The 16,825-nt window shown below is 38.6% G+C and overlaps 1 protein-coding gene across 2 annotated transcripts; it reads left to right on the top strand.

Annotated features, from left to right (window-relative positions):
- The first annotated feature begins 485 nt into the window (after nucleotides 1-485).
- Nucleotides 486-15,697, top strand: clk2a (CDC-like kinase 2a). 2 transcript variants are annotated; one of them, XM_083544336.1, is made up of 13 exons: nucleotides 486-732; nucleotides 5,041-5,234; nucleotides 6,358-6,592; nucleotides 7,458-7,548; nucleotides 8,301-8,367; nucleotides 10,167-10,283; nucleotides 10,585-10,751; nucleotides 10,840-10,934; nucleotides 11,026-11,155; nucleotides 12,543-12,625; nucleotides 12,910-12,989; nucleotides 13,775-13,865; nucleotides 14,426-15,697. In XM_083544336.1, exons 2-13 carry the CDS (start codon nucleotides 5,041-5,043, stop codon nucleotides 14,615-14,617), a joined length of 1,542 nt encoding a protein of 513 aa, XP_083400462.1. In that variant the 5' UTR covers nucleotides 486-732; the 3' UTR covers nucleotides 14,618-15,697. The 2 variants fall into 2 exon arrangements, with proteins under 2 accessions (XP_083400462.1, XP_083400463.1); XM_083544337.1 differs by lacking the exon at nucleotides 7,458-7,548 and having other exon boundaries at nucleotides 543-732.
- The last annotated feature ends 1,128 nt before the right edge of the window (nucleotides 15,698-16,825 follow it).

The raw sequence follows: 16,825 nt of genomic DNA, 5'->3' as shown, positions 1-16,825 counted from the left end.
GGAAGAAAAATAAGTTGAAGAAGAAGAAGAAGAAGAAGAAGAAGAAGAAGAAGAAGAAGAAGAAGAAGAAGAAAAAAGAAGAAGAAGAAGAAGAAGAGAAAGAATTAGTAGAAGAAGAAGAAAGAAGAAGAAGAAGAAGAAGAAGAAGAAGATGAAGAAGAAGAAGAAGAAGAAAAAGAAGAAGAAGAAAAAGAAAGAAGAAGAAGAAGAAGAAGAATAAGAAGAGAAAGGGAAAAGGAAGAAAAAGAAGAAGAGAAAGAAGTAGAAGAAGAAAAGGAAGGTAAAAAAGAAGAAAATGAAAAAGAAGAAGAGGAAAGAAAAAATAGAAGAAAAAATAAGAAGAAAAGGAAAAAGAAGAAAAGGAGAATAGAAGAAGAAAAAGAATTAAAAAGAGGAAGAAAAATAAGTAGAAGAAGAAAAAGAAGAAAAAGAAGAAAAATAAGAAAAATAAGAAAAAGAAGAAGAGGAAAAGAAAAAAAAAAAAGGGGGGGGGGGGAGGGGGGGAGGAGATCGTACTTCCTGTGTAGTTGCACTAACTAGCCAGTAGGGCGCATTCTTCTGAGTCTGGATTTGGGACACGGCCTCCTGAGTGTTGGTGTTGCTGAAGAAGGAGGTGGACTCGCCGCTTTAGCTTTGCTAGTCGTCCAAAATTCAGCCGAGCGAGAAACCTTCCGCTTGAGCGCCAACACGGATTTTCTTTGGGATAAGCGCACAGGCCTCGCTGCTAAAACGGTAACAAAGCAAGTTTTAGTCTCACTTTAAAACCTTTGAGATTTATGACAGGTTTTTTTTTTTGGCTCCCAGCTCGGCTAAGCTAACAACCTCATCATGCTAAACCCTCCTCAAGATGGCGGCTCGATTGGAGATTAAATGTATCTACACAGGCTAACAGCTAAGCTAACACCACTATAGCACACTGCAGCTAACTGAACATATCTGTATTATAGTGACACCTCACAGAAAACGTCTCGAGCACTGTGACGGGTGAGGAATTAGTGAGTTATTAATGTTTAATATATGCAAATTTATGTGAAAAAAACCCTGATAAAAGTTTGTAGTACGGGGCATGTTAATGTTAGCAAGTCGGCTAGTTCAGGTTCGAGTTGGAGCTGTTTAGAGTAGGAAGGCCTGAAGAAGCACATCAGGGATGTGTGTGTGTGTGTGTGTGTGTGTGTGTGTGAGAGAGAGAGAGTGTGTGTGTGTAAATATATATACATACATAAATGTACCCTAAATAGTCATTAATAAAACCTATATATATATATATATATATAATATTTTACTATCTACATACATACATACAGAGAAAGATAAAGTGATCTTGACACACAGTAACTTACAAAAGTAATTGCACCCCTCAAATTTCAGCAACCTGTGTAGTATCATCTAAAGAACAATACTATAGAAATGAAACTTGGATATATTTTAGAGTAGTTAATGTGCAGGTTGTGTAGCAGTACAGATTTACTGTCTAACATACAGCGTTATTGTCAGAATAAATGGCAACAGAAGTGAGTACCACCATGTGTAAACGTGCAAAGCCTATTCATCGTGTTGATGTTTTCGTCAGGATTGTGCAAACGTGTGTATCTTGTATTAGAGAAGTTACAATTTGGTGCTTTGAGTACATTTCTCTCATACTGACCACTGGATGTTCAACATGGCACCCCATGGTAAAGACTCTCTGAGGATTTCAGAATTGTTGCTCTTCACAAAGAAGGCTATAAGAAGATCGGTGAACACCCTGAAACTGAGTTACAGTACAGTGACCAGGGTCATACAGAAATTTTCCAAGAGGATTTCACTCAGAACAGACCTCGCAAGGGTCAAACAAAGAAGTTGAGTCCTCGTGCTGTGCATCATGTGCTGAAGCTGCTTCAAAAACAGATGTATGAGTGTAGCAGCGTTACTTTAGATGTTGCAAATGGGGAAGGTCTTAAACCGGACGCCGTACACTGCAAGTCGGATCCTGGAACCATATCCTGCTGTCTGATGAGATTAAGATAAACTTGTTTGGCTCAGATGGTGTCCAGCATGTGTGGAGATGCTTCGGTGAGGCGCACCAAAAAATTAATTTGCCTACAGTTAAGCATGGTGGTGGTAGCATCATGGTCCGGGGCTGCATGAGTGCTGTTGGTACTGGGGAGCTGCGGTTTTATTGAGGAAAACACCTAATCCAACGTGAAATTCTGAAGCCGAATGACCTGAATCCTATTGAGCAAAATAATTGGGAGTATTGTGGACGGCTTCTCCAACCACCTGTTTTCATCTGCGCGTTCAAAGTGCTATTGCAGCGTTCTGACACCGATCCACAATAAACACCAAGAGCTGAGGCAATCCGTTCCACACCAAGAACAAACAAACAACAACAAAAAAAACCCCCACACACCAGAGTCTGATTTAAACAGACTGAACACTGCATGCATGAGAAAACACCCAGAGGGCACTAAGTGTGTGTGTGTGTGTGTGTGTGTGTGTATGTATGTGTGTGTGTGTGTGTGTGTGTGTGTGTGTGTGTGTATATATATATATATATATATATATATATATATATATATATATATATATATATATATATATATATATATAAAGGTAGATTTCTTGCTGCACATCAACAACTACAATGCAAAAAAAAAAAACACCACCACAGCTGAAAGCCATGGTTTCTTCATTAATTGACTGAAATGTGAAAAAAAAAAAGCACAGTTTATTACACAATAAAAAATTTTGTGTTTTGCATCTATCTACTATTTCACATTTTTCTGTTAGTGAACGAGCATAGCTTTATTATTCATCTGATGTTTCTGTTTATTTTATAGTATACTTTGTTTAAAAAAAAAAAAAGAATTAGCGATTAATTGATTTCAGTCATTGTTCTCGCTAAGCATTTTCATATACCGTATTTTCCGGACTATAAGCCGCTACTTTTTCCCCATGCTTTGAACCCCACGGCTTAAACAACGAAGTGGCTAATATATGGATTCCATGAGTTTTTCCCGGTTTCACAAACTTCAAGCCAAAAAACCAAATTATTTTGCACGCTGAAAACAACCGGGCATGAAAAACGCACTTCGCCTGTGTTCTGAGCTGCACAGCATCGGGAGAAAAGCTTCACCGATGCTGATTTTTAAACGCACGACGATGCCAAAAGATAAACTCTCGAGAGAAATAGTTGTGAAAGGAAGGAGGAAGGCAGCGAACAATGACTTTCTTGGTAGGCTACTGTTTAGATACAAGCCGTTGTAACGCATTGAGTCTGGGTGAAGGGAGAGCTCGCTAACTCCAGTTGCAACAGAAATCATATAAGCACAGACAGTTTTCCAAAACTAGTGCTTTTTTATTTTTCTTGGCAACAGCGTTACGGGTTAGTCAGAGAAACTTAGAAATGAGCATCAGAAAATTATATGGACATATTCCTCGGTCTTGCACACATGCAGTAATACCGGAAAAAATGCGGTGGCAGGCTATTCCCAAAATACCGCTCTGCTCTTAAAGGAGCCACAACATATTTCAACCCTTACACCGTGTAACAGACACTGTTTGTTAAAGCTTGTGTAAAGTTCATTAGTTTCAGTGTAGACACCTGCGGCTTATAGACAGGTGCGGCTTATTTATGTTCAAAGTAAAAATCTTTGTCAAATTCAGTGGCTTATATATGGGTGCGCTTAATAGTCCGGAAATTATGGTATATAAAATACATTTTCTTACCCTAGTGTTGAAATGTTTTCCATTAAGTATTTGCCAATACTTTTTTGTTTTTGTTGATCAGGTGCATTACTTAGTCACAATGTAGGCCATCCATGCTTTTCCCCAGGCTCGTGATCAGTTTTAAGGATTATAAAATATATTTCTTTTGTATGTAAAATGTTCTTTAATACCTGCCAAATGTCACAGTTGAATTACATTTGGATAGAATCACACACATTAAAATAGCTTTTGTGGTTTGTGCGTTAAATGTGAAAAGTACAAGTGAAATGTAATCTTTTTTTTTTTTTTTTTTGCTTTTCCGCTCGAGATATTCGAATGCAATGCATAAAATTCACATATTAATACTGTGTCTGCTGCTCTACCTTTTTAACCCTGTCTACAGAATGTTCTCAGAAACACATTTGAAGTTTTTTTCCTGCAGGTCGACCGATATTGTTTTTTCTCTGGCTGATGTCGAATGTTTAGAAATCAGGGCAGCCGATATATGATGTCAATTTGGTCGATTTTCAGCATAAAATCAAATTCTTCATTATTAACACGTGACACAGAAAATTGCTTAAATTAAATGTTTATTAAACAAGGAACATAATTTCACTTATTCTTGCTTACGTCTTGGCAACTTAAAAGACACGATTGAAGCTACACAAATCCGTTTAGAAATGATCACGGCAGGTGGAAACGCTGCTTGTTTTTCGCACTTCCTGTTTCCCTGTTTGGATGCCGAATATGGACTGCCGCCACCTACTGGTATGGGAGAGTTATGTTGTCCCACACAAGCACAGAAAGTACACGCACGGCTTGGTGTGTCAGATGCACCTGCCTAATAATCAGCCTAATTTTGTAGCACAATCGGCCAATGCAGAATCATTAAAAACTGCCCAAAACTCGGGCGACCTCTCTTTTTTTTGTTTTTTTTTTAGGGAAGATTAGTCATGTTTTTATCAATTAGTTCTCAAACAGTTCGGTGCTGTTGTTCATAAATCAAAGTGTATTAAAGTCGTGACTGCAACCAACCTCATCGCCGCCATCTTGGATGCTCCTTGGATATATTTAAATGGTTGTTATTTTTGGAAGCTCCATGCTCAGGTTGTATTATGGCCCATCGTGTCTGATTGACTGACAGGAACACGACCATACTTTAAGGACCAGACTGACTTTTCTCAGCGAAGTCGGACACTTTTGCTGCAGTTTTGGTTTAAACCTTGTTTTATATAGCTTTCAGGTTACTCAAACAACAAAAAAAGGAAAGGGTTGCCTTTTTTATTATGCATATTATAAGGTTCATTTCTTTCATAATTTAAATCCTTTTAAAATATCTGTGTTTGCGATCAGATGCCCCATTCTCGGCGGTATCCGTCGTCGGAGCGGGTCAGCCGCAGCAGCTATCAGGACCGCTATCGCGAGCGTGACCGAGATCGCGGGAGAAAGCCTCGACACCGGCGCTCACGATCCTTTTCCTCGATCAGCGACCGAGAAAGAAGGGGACGTGGACACAGGCAGGATGGAACCTATGCACGATCCAGGAGGTAAACAAGAAAACTCTATGATTGTGATTACCTGGGAAAGTTATATTCAATATTGAATAATAATATTATTGTGTTAACAAATAGCCGTGATAACGCTGTTTAACTTGGCATAAGTTTATTCAGAACAAAAGTATTCTATTTTTGTCTTCTGAGCGTTCGCTTTGAAAGCGCACAAACGCTTTTCCCCCCAGATGTAGTAAGTTGTGGAAGGGGTCAGCTCAGTGCGTAAGATGTTGGACTTCTGATCGGAAGGTCATGAGTTCAAATCCCAGCACCACAATGCTGCCATTGTTGGGGCCTGAAGGACGGCTCCTAACCCTTAATTTCTCAGCTGTATAATTGAGATAACTGTAAGTCTAAGTAATAACTGTTAGTATTTGATGTCTGATCAATGGTGTAAATGTAAATTGGAATAATATCAAATAGGGCTTGAGTAAGTCGAATACAAAAAAGCATTGAGGCAAATTATTTCCCTCGATGCTTCATTTAGTCCATTTAACTACACACAGAGCACTGTTTCCTTACGGACCATTATTACGGACGCACCACCCGCTTAACTCTGGACCGCTTCGACCAATTCAGACCAAAGAATACAACAGAAGGTTTCCAAAGTTTGGGATCATTTCAAACTAAAACATGAAAGAAAACACTGTTCATTGTGTTTACCTTTTTTTTTTAATTTATTTATTTTTTATTTAAGTCATTTGAGGAATTGATTTTTATATTTTTATTTAAGACTTTTAATGACTTTTTATTTATTTATTTATTTATTTATTTATTTGCATTTTGATGTAATATTGCAATTAAATGCACTAAAAGGGTTTAGTTTTCGCAGATTGCAATTTTATCAATAGAACTGTTAATTTTTCTTAAAAGGAAACAAACGACTTGTTAGTTTTTAAAGACGCGTCTTGTTTTCTCTTGTATTTTTAATATTGCTCTTCAATGAAGAAAAAGTACCGATTAATCGGTAGAATACACGATTACTAAGAAAATCGATAGCTGCTGCACTAATTCCAAAAAATAATTTGATCTTGAAGATTTATAAAAAGTGTATATCACTGGCCAGTTTTCTTTTTCTTTTTGAATAAAAATTTGTCTGTATACCTTTTTTTGTTTCCAGTTACGACAACCGTTCTATAGACCGGCGGCCGTTCGACAGGCGCTATGGCGAAGGCTATCGGCGGCAGGAGCACGAACGAGACCGTGAACGTGAGCGACTGTCCCCGGATGGCTACCACTCACGCGACCCTTCGACCAGTTACGACTACCGCCGCACACACCAGCGCCACAAAAGCAGCAGGCGTAAGCACAAACGAAGGCGGCGTAGAACCAGGTCCTATAGCCCATCCTCCTCGGTGAGTACTTCCCAGCCCAGGCCTCTCTCTCTCGCTCTCTCTCTTTCTCTCTCTCTTGCTCTCTTTCCCTCTCTCCCTTTCTCTCTCTTTTTTGCTCATTAACATTTTATTCTCGACAGCTCCAGGACTGGGTAAGTATGAACTCTCTTTTTGTGTTTTTTTTTTTTTGGTTGGTTGGTTGTTTTTTTGTTTGTTTGTTTGTTTTTTTTTTTTTTATCCCCTTTTGATTTGTTAGTATATATTTAAAAAAATAAATAAAACCTGCCCATTTTTCTAGATCTTAAGTTATCTTGCAGTCATCATATAACAATTATATAAAATGATTCGTTTTAATATACCGTTGTTTTTGTATACATACCACCTCTTTATTTCTTTATTTTCTTTCTTTTATCGCTTTAGAAAAAGTAAAAAGAGAGATTATTTAATTAAAAGTAGATCTGTGTAGATTGTTTTCCTCCATTGATTGCCTTATTTTTATTTTTTTTTCTCGTTTGGTATCAACTTGTGTAATGTCATGCTTATGTGTTGCTCTTCTATACAAAAAAATGTTTATGATGCAGGTTTTATTTTTGTCAGAGACACTAGACAGAAGGTTGAGGGGAGGGGAGAACATGTAGAAAGCAAGCAAAAGGGACAAAATGTGATCTTTGACTTGTTCCCTTGCACTATATCCCTATCGTTATATATCTTCTCACGTGGTGTCATACGAACCACCCCATGATCACCTACGTACACCACCACCACTGCTCCTCATCATCGCCGTGGCTACGGCTGCCCCTTCTACCCTCCCCTCTCGGCCCACGCCCCTCCTGCTTTGGCGGTCGTGTGGTGACTCGTGACCCTGGTCGGGGGGGCCGAAAAGCAGCGGAGTGCCAGCGGGACGCGGCCGCTATGTGTGAGGGACGACGAGGAGGGTCACCTGATCTGTCGGAGTGGCGACGTCCTGCAAGAGAGATGTACAAACTGCCACTACTACTCCTCTACTCTTATATCGTAACCTTTCTCCCTATCAGTAGGAGCACAGAGCATACACACTCACATGCGAGGGCAAGAGGTCATGGTGTTGTTGGCTTTGATTGTTAGAACAGACCAGAATGTTATACAGCACGATAGAAATGTTACGCTTTTTCATTATACTCGTACGCATTGGTATTTTATTTTTTTATAGCCGTGAACCAGCTGCATTACAGGGATGTTTAGAAAGCTTTACAGCTTTTTATATCCTTGTCCTTTAGATTTTCTTGATTTTAATGTCTATATGTAGCGACTCGGGGTCCTGTTTATTTTTCAGAGAACATATTATTAGATTTTAGTTTTGCTACCTATGCATTAGTCTCAATTAGACCATTTAGTTATTAATTTAGTTTGGGGTGGGATTGAGCAGCTCCCTGTTTATTGTTTTTAATCCATTTCCCAGCAAATTCAGCGATTTCGCAGAATGATGTTTCACTCCAGTAGTTTTTACAGTATTTTCAGGGTTGAATACTTTTACTTGTTTGCTTACCTTGTCGGATGGACGGTGTGTGAATCGGTTGAGCATTTTAGCCTAATTTGTAGTGACTAGTCGGGTTGAGTGATGCTAGGGCATTTATCGCCTGCCTATTTGGTTCTTTTGGTTCTACCGTTTTTGTTAATATTGTTTTCTTCCCTTTTTTTGTCTTTTTTATTTTTTTAAATCTCTCCTCCCCCTCCTTTATCTCGCTCTCAGATGAAATTGTCGGCACTTTAGGGGAGGGCACGTTTGGACGTGTGATGGAATGCATTGATCATCGGAGGTAAATTTGTAAATTTCTTCAGTTCTAGCGCTCTCTCGCTCTCTCTCTCTTGCATATATATATATATATATATATATATACACACACACACACACACACACACACACACACACACAGTGGTACCTTGACCTACGAGTTTAATTCGTTCGGTGGACGAGCTCGTATCTCAATTTGCTCGCACATTAAATCAGTTTTCCATATTGAAAATACTTAAAAGGACATTAATCCGTTCCAACCCTCAAAATGACACCCCGTTTTTATGTTTCATGTTATTAAATTGGAAAATACATTTCTAAATAACAAATCTTGTATAAAAACATAATAGAAAGAGTATGTAAAGATATAATACGGTTTTATTCAGTGTGTTTTCCTTGGAGATGAGACGACTAACGAAAGCGCCGGGTGTGTGTGGGTGTGTGTGGGTGTGTGTGTGGAGGCGGTGAGAAAACTAGTTTTTTACTATCACTCCTGTACTGTACGTATCCCTAAACCAGGGGTGGCCAACCCGCGGCTCGCGAGCCGCATGCGGCTCTTTGACTGGTTTTATGCGGCTCTTACGTTCATATCGAAGTTTGTGTTTGTTTGTTTTTTTTAATGTGCATGTTTGCTTCGCTTGAGTTCAATACGGTATTTTAAGACTTAAATGAGCTTGCCCCTACTGGGAAACTTTGCGGTATATCAGACGAAACACAATTGTAATGACACAATAGAAAAGCGCAACCAGCACACGGTTATCTGGATAAGAGCAACATGTCTGCGGTGTGCGAAGAGTGATTTGCAAAACATGCAATGCTGATATTTCAAGAGGAGGTGTATCTGCAAAGAGTTTCTCCAAGTCAGGTTTAATTTATCACCTGAAATCCAAACATCCCGATTGCCATTCTAAATATGAGAAGAACGCGGCGCAGAAAAGTAAAGTCAATCCGAGCATGCGCACTCCGTCTGTAGAGGACGTTTTTGAAAAGGCAGGAAAGTTTTCCAGTAATGGTGCCGAGGCAAAAGACATAACACAAAAAATTATGGATTTCATTGACTTTTGCATTTCGGTGCATCTCTAAAATATTAGCGTTGGTGTGGCCCTCTGACACAATTCAGGTTTCTCATGTGGCCCCTTGTAAAAATTTATCAATCAAATCAAAGCATCGATCTGTTCTGACTGACACACATGTGGAAGAATTGCTTCGAGTGGCAACAACGGAATACGAGGCAGATTTGAAGGGGATTGTTCAAGGCAAGGAATGCCAAAAGTCCCACTAAGTAACATGCATAGTAAAAGAAAAACACTATTGTAAATTATTAGATTTTTGTTTGTAGACTTGGTTAAACTAAGAGTTTGTGTGTGTGTGAGACAGTGCAATGTTCATTGTTGAAAATGACTGTCCTGTGGTCTTAGAACTGTAGAAATCAATTGCTGTCATTATGTTGGTGTGTGACATTTACAATAAATCTGGCTGTGCGTGTGTGTGTGTGTAAAAATCGAACGAGTGACCACTCCTCCCTCGGAAAACTCGTACATTAATGCACTCGTAGGTCAAGTTACCACGTGTGTGTGTGTATGTATATATATATATATATAATGAGTGCAATTTGCTTTATTCAGTTACCTCCAGATTTGGTTCTTTTTTTTATTAGACTATGAATTGTATTTTTGATTGGAAAAAAAAGTATATTGTTTTTTTATACACACAGCAAAAAAGTAAACCTTACTTTTACAGGGACAGCTGAATGAATTAGATGTTTTAGTTGGTTGTAAGATTTCCTTTTAACATTATTTTACTTTTTTGTTATTATTATTTAAGAGGTGGAGCCCATGTAGCTCTGAAAATCATCAAAAACGTTGAGAAGTACAAGGAGGCTGCACGACTGGAGATCAATGTACTGGAGAGGATCAAAGAGCGAGACCCTGAAAGCAAACAGTAAGGAGACTGTATTGTAAGATGGACCCAGGGGAAAAATATATATATTTTTTTGTAATGTTTGAATAATATCTGTATTTATTATGAAAGCAATTAAAATTGTTCTAAATACCAAAAAGAAACAATGTGGTGATGTTATATCCCATAACATACTTATGACCAGGTGTCTGCAAACATTTGGCAATATAGTGTACTAACATTTAGTTTAATTAGAGAATTAATGACACCAGTTGGGAGACACTCTGGTTATTTTACCTCCTGCCTGGCCTACAAAAAAAAATAAAAATGTCCTGTCTTGCAGTCTGTGTGTACGGATGTTCGACTGGTTTGATTACCACGGCCACATGTGTCTCAGCTTTGAGCTGTTAGCAGTCAGCACCTTTGACTTCCTGAAGGAGAACAATTACCTGCCTTATTCCATCAGTCAGGTCCGACACATGGCCTACCAGCTCTGCCTCGCTGTTAAGTGTGAGTACGGCAATAAAACCAAATCCTAAATCTATGAATGGAGTTTGTAAAAAGCATTGCCATTTATTTTTTTTTATCTTCTCTACAGTTCTGCATGACAACAAGCTGACACACACAGATTTAAAACCTGAGAATATTCTGTTTGTCAACTCGGATTTCAGCATAACGTACAACGTAGAAAAGGTGAGCGTGTGCCCCCTCGCATAAAATAAAATATACATCTGGATCGTTATAATGCTACGTTCATATGGGTGCATCGTGTTTTTTGGTTTAGAAGAGAGACGAGCGGATGGTGAAGAGCACTGCAGTAAGAGTAGTCGATTTTGGCAGTGCTACATTCGACCATGAGCACCACAGTACAATTGTCTCCACCAGGCACTACCGCGCACCTGAGGTGATTCTCGGTAAGTTCTTGTATTCAAGTCTCAAGCTCTGTTTCTCTCAAAATGTTCCTGCTGTTGTCGTGTTTGGTGTCATGAACCTCATCTCAAAATCCCAAAATTTGAGATGGACCAGAACGCAAAACAGCTCAGAGGTAAAACTTCGAACATTCATAGGAAATACTATGAAATCTGAGAGAGGAAAATTGTTTTCCTTTTTATTCCATCAGTTAGACATAAAATAGTTAAAAGATGTAAAGTTGCCCATGCGCAATTAATGTAAATGCATTCACATGTGATTCCCGGTGCATTTCAAAATACGGACGGTTTGCTTCTGTGCTTGCAGATGTGATTATTATGGTAATTTGTAACGAAATCCCTCCCCCCACCCCCACCCCCCCTTTCTTTTTCTAAATAAAGTTTGGGACCCCTGATTCAGTGACATAAACCAATTACCACTAGGTGGCTCTGTGCTTCTAGGAACTGCTTTGAATGGTCAGCATGTTTTACTCTAGTTTGTTTGTGATTGATTGATTGAAAAATGTTCTTTTGTGTAATTGCACAAAGCAGATCAAAATGTGACAACTTGTTGAGTTTCTTTTGCTTCGATTTCAACTGAGTTTTAAAATGTATGTAAATTAATGCATATTCAGGACAAGAGTAAACTAGATTTTACTGATGCCGATAGCTCGGTTGGATCATACTTGACGAAACCCGATCTGTTTTTAAAAGGCGCTCTCCATGCAGCGTGCAGTCTAGCGTATCAAAATAGCACGTTGTGTCAGTGATTTGCCTCTAGAGGCCGCTCTCGTACTGAATAATGACAGCAGACCTTTTCAGCCGCTCCAGCAACCGACGCAAACTGGAAAAACCATCCATTATGTAAATTTTTTTTCTCAACATAATCTATTAACATAGCTAATTATTAGCAGCTCATTATATTTTATTACCCAAAGCTTGTAAAATCTACTCGGATGTGTGCTCTGTGGTAAACAACAGTAGATCATTTTTGAAGTACGGGTTTCACTTTCTTAAATTAAATCTCATTTACGTTGTAAAAGAAAGCAATCATGTGAGCAGTGAAAGAGAAGGAAAAGATGTTTAGTGAGTGTAAGGTTTGAATTTGGTACCAATATGTTAATAGGAAAGTGTGTCACAAAACACAATCCTAAAGCTGTTTGTGCAGTGTATTCTGCCTGGGAATTACATTGTTCAGTATGATGATAGCATGGCGATTCCCAATACTGTCATTAATTGTCCCAGGCATCCTTGATATTGTATTTGTTTATTTATTTTCTTCTATTCATAGTTTGTTTTAAAATGCTCTTAGAATACAAGGTCATGCATGCATTGTTTTATGTATAGTCATGGGGTGTGTTATTGATGTATATGCGAATGTGTGTATTTGCAGAGATGGGATGGAATCAGCCTTGTGATGTGTGGAGTATTGGCTGCATCCTCTTCGAGTATTACCTTGGCTTCACACTCTTTCAGGTGTGCAACTGTTTTTTCTACTTTTTTTCATTCATTATTCAGTGCTGTAAAAGTATTTGCAGATTTTTTTCTCGAAGGTCTCAAAAAGTAAAAAAAAAAAGCACTGTATTTGCAAGTCATTGCAGCAGTAGCTATTCACCATGAGTACAATTTGGCTTGAGGTCAGATGTCGAATTAAAATTAATTTTTTGTATTGTAGAACAATGTAATCTTTTTCATTTAGTCCCTCTAATTGCTGCAAGTCGGTTCTTCTGTAACTGCTGGGACTGACTTTTCTTTTCCAGACTCATGATAACAGAGAGCACTTAGCCATGATGGAGAGAATATTGGGTCCTGTCCCTTCCAGGATGATTCGCAAAACGAGGTAAATCATTGATCATTTAAGCAAAACATGTTAATACCGTATTTTCCAGACTATAAGCAGCTACTTTTTCCCCACGCTTTGAACCCCGCGGCTTAAACAATGAAGCGGCTAATTTATGGATTTTTCCTGGGTTTTTTCCGGTTTCACAAACTTCATGCCAAAAAAACTGAGCCCCATAACATTAGACGTATGAAATTGCCGAACGGGTTCAGGTGAACCAATGAAATTCTTTATATTAAATCAGATGCACTCCCACTGAATCGGGCCGCACCACATCATAAATATGGATGATGTTCCTCGAAATTTGACCTGCAGCTCACTGGGACATGAACGCACTTCACCTGTGTTCTGAGCTGCACGGCATCGGGAGAAAAGTTTCACCGATGGTGATTTTTAAAGGCACAACGATGCCAAAAGATAAACTCCCGAGAGAAATAGTTGTGAAAGGAAGGAGGAAAACAGTGAACAATGATTTTCTTGGTAGGCTACTGTTTAGATACAAGCCGTGTAACAGACACTGTCTTTCATTAAATCCTGTGTAAAGTTAATTAGTTTCAGTGTAGACACCTGCGGCTTATAGACAGGTGCTGCGTTTCTCATGTTCAAAATAAAAATCTTTGTAAAATTCAGTGGGTGCAGCTTATATTTGGGTGCGCTTAATAGTCCGGAAATTACGGTAGTTGATTTTGCACATGCTCCATGAGTGAGTGTACAAACCGTTATTTTTGTGGTTGAAATGACAATAGAAACGGATTTAATGTGATTTGGAATTCTCATCTCAACAGAAAACAGAAGTACTTTTACCGTGGACGTCTCGACTGGGACGAAAACTCCTCAGCAGGAAGATATGTCCGAGAGAACTGCAAGCCCTTACGAGTGAGAGACTGCATTTATTCTTATTAATGCTGTTTTCATTATTATTATTATTATTTTGGATACAAGAATTTTTGCTAGATTTTGATTTAAATCTTTGATTCCGATTCTCTCAAATAACAAATCGTACCCAGGCAAATGACCTACAATGTTAAATATGAATTCGTACACATTCGTATTCATCAATGTGGATTTGAATAAAACTTGAATTAAATGTTCAGTGCAAAGGTCTATAGATTTCTGGAAAGCTCGTGGTGTGGCCATGGATAAGAGATGTCAAAAATAGCTGTTTTTGACAAACCAACAGGTTGATTGATTGGTGTGCTGTGTTGTTTCGCCTGTCTGTAACGGGACCTTTTAATCCTTAAAAGTGTTCAGCTAATACGTTTTCAGCAGGCGTTGCACACCAATACTGATCAGTATTTTCATGCATGTTCGCGTTATTGATCTAGATAAGTCCGGAAAATCTGCCCACATGGAGGCGTTATCTTTTCAGCGTGCCAAGACTTTTTTTGTTTGTTTGTTTTTGTCTCACTGATATCTGTTCTGTCCGTGTTGTTCAGCGGTACATCCTGTCTGAGGCTGAGGAGCATCACCAGCTGTTTGACCTGATCGAGGCCATGCTGGAGTACGAGCCACCGAAGCGCATCACTTTGTCCCAAGCACTTAGGCATCAGTTCTTCCAGAATCCCATCATTGCTAGCGAACAGACATCAGGAAAGCCTTGGGAGGCCAATCGCGACATTAGCCGGTGACATTAGTCTCTACCAGCCTTAGGTTTTTTTTTTTTCTCTTTTTTTTTTCCGCCACCCAAAAAAAAAAAACCCTACACATTTTTGAGTTGTGTTGGTGTGCAGCAAACGGGGATCACCTGGTGATATCAGTCCTTTTTTTTCTTTCAGGCAAAGCTCACTGACCCAGTAGTTTTAAGGTAAAACGTGTTGTCGGGTTACACTGCCATGTCTGGTTGAAAGTGTTTAAGGGTGACCGAGGACTTTGCGGAAACCGCTTACAGTAGTTTCCTGCTTACAGAGGCAGTTGGTAGAAACGTCCCAGGATAAAGTAACTCGGTTACTCGGACACAAAGTCTTCCACACATCAAGGACAAGACGGAAAGAACTTTATCCAGTTCTATAAAGCATGAAAAGAAGCTCAAAAGATTTGATGGTGGTGTTAAATATAAATCCATCTCTAATGTGGAAATGAGTTAAACTGGGAGAAATGGTTTGTCTTGTGGCGTAGAAAAGCCCCAGCAAGTGTTTTTTTTTTTTTTTTTTTTTTTTCTTGTTTGTTTGTTTTTTATTTCTTTTTTTTCCCATAGATTTTTTTTTTCCTAGATATTTTTTATTTCATTTTTTTTAAACATGAATGTAAACATGAAAAAAAATACCCAACTGGCTGTTTTGCATTGGATACCATCATAATTGGACAGAGTTTGATCCTCTATTACTCATTTTTTATTGGACAGCAGTAAACGAACAGATGTTTCGGCATGGACACACTCCTTCATTTTAGATCCGTCAGTCTCGTTGAAGCTACTGTTCTATGTAGCTCGGTATTTTTTTTTTTTTTTTTTTTTTTCTTTTTCTTTTCCTCTCCAATGTGAATGCTACATACACACGTTTCACATATTTTCTATCAAAGTCTTTTGTTTGTTATCAGGCACAGGCCTTTTGTGCTCTGTGTCCTTCCTGCCAGCACAGGTTTACAGTATTTATTTGACTCAGCATTATTTTTGGTTCCTCGTGTTTTTATATGAAGCTAAAGGTGTATATGTGTATATACAAATATCTATGTATCTATAACTGTATAGAATAAAGGCTCTGTCTGTCTGCCTGGTGTTTGTTGAAGTCGTGGAAGCTTCATTGGCAGAAAAAAAACCGGCAGCTATCTCGTCATGGAGTCAGTATCCAATGAGTGTGTTTTTCTCAATGTTTTTGCCCAGAAAAGAAACCGTACATATCATTTTAATAATTATTAATTAGCATTACAATTTCCCTTCATTTGGCCCAGGAGACTCAAACCTTTTCTAACATGTCAAAGTGCACAAAGCCTGCTCCATGAAAATATAATGATCTTGAGTTTAAGTGGATCTTAAGTGGCCTCCTATAGTGTTCTGACCTTCTTCTACACCTTCATTGAATAATTGGAACTGCACCCCAAGGCCTCCTCCACTCACCCACATCAGTACCTGACTTTACTAACACCCTTGTGGCTGAATGCTCACAAATCTCAAGTGCACTCCAAAATCTAGTGGAGCATCTTCCCAGAAGAGTGGAGGTTATTCTAACAGCATATGGAGATAATGTAGAATGGGATGTTCAGATGGCACAAAAATTGTATGGTCATATTTTTTTTTTTTTTATGAAAATCCCAATTTTGCTAAAATTTGGGGTAATTAAAAAAAATCATGGCAGCATTAGTGTTCTATTGGATATTGTGCTATAGTCCAGGAAGCCCCTCCACGTTCTCGTTTACCAAAACCTGAGTTGATCTCTTCACTGACATCTTAAAACAAACATTGCTGTTCGATGACCTTTTCAAATTGATCCAATAAGCTGCAGGAAGCCTTATCTAGTCCCCACATGGAAGGTGATGACATGGGGAAGATTTAACTCCACAGCACCGCCCTAATGCCGTGTTATATGTCGCTTTGACAGCAGCTGCACGCAAGAGACGACCACGTGGCCAATCGCATTAAGAGAAACACGTGACTTTGTACTTGGGTAGTAATACAAATACTACTCTGGTAAAAGTGCTCCTTCACATTTCTATTTGAGGAAGCATTTAGGTATCAAAAGTGAATCCAAGAATACTATATTTGAATAATTTGTGTATAAAATCAGTTTAATTTTCTTTATGCGTTATAGTGTTTTTATCCATTGTTACAGATGCACAGTAAGAAAACCTTTACTGCACTGTCTCTTGTTTAACGTGATTTATGTGAGAGGATCGGCATGTTT

Source organism: Silurus aristotelis (genome assembly GCF_946808225.1).
Source record: "Silurus aristotelis genome assembly, chromosome: 6".
In the NCBI taxonomy this organism is placed as follows: domain Eukaryota; kingdom Metazoa; phylum Chordata; class Actinopteri; order Siluriformes; family Siluridae; genus Silurus; species Silurus aristotelis.
This window is presented reverse-complemented; position numbering and strand designations above follow the sequence as displayed.

Coding starts and splice junctions, on each gene's coding strand:
- clk2a (XM_083544336.1), top strand. CDS start 5,041: ATGCCCCATTCTCGGCGGTATCCGTCGTCGGAGCGGGTCAGCCGCAGC. Junction 7,549..8,300: donor CGACGTCCTGCAAGAGAGAT/GTACAAACTGCC, acceptor TCTCGCTCTCAG/ATGAAATTGTCGGCACTTTA. Junction 11,156..12,542: donor CGCACCTGAGGTGATTCTCG/GTAAGTTCTTGT, acceptor GTGTATTTGCAG/AGATGGGATGGAATCAGCCT.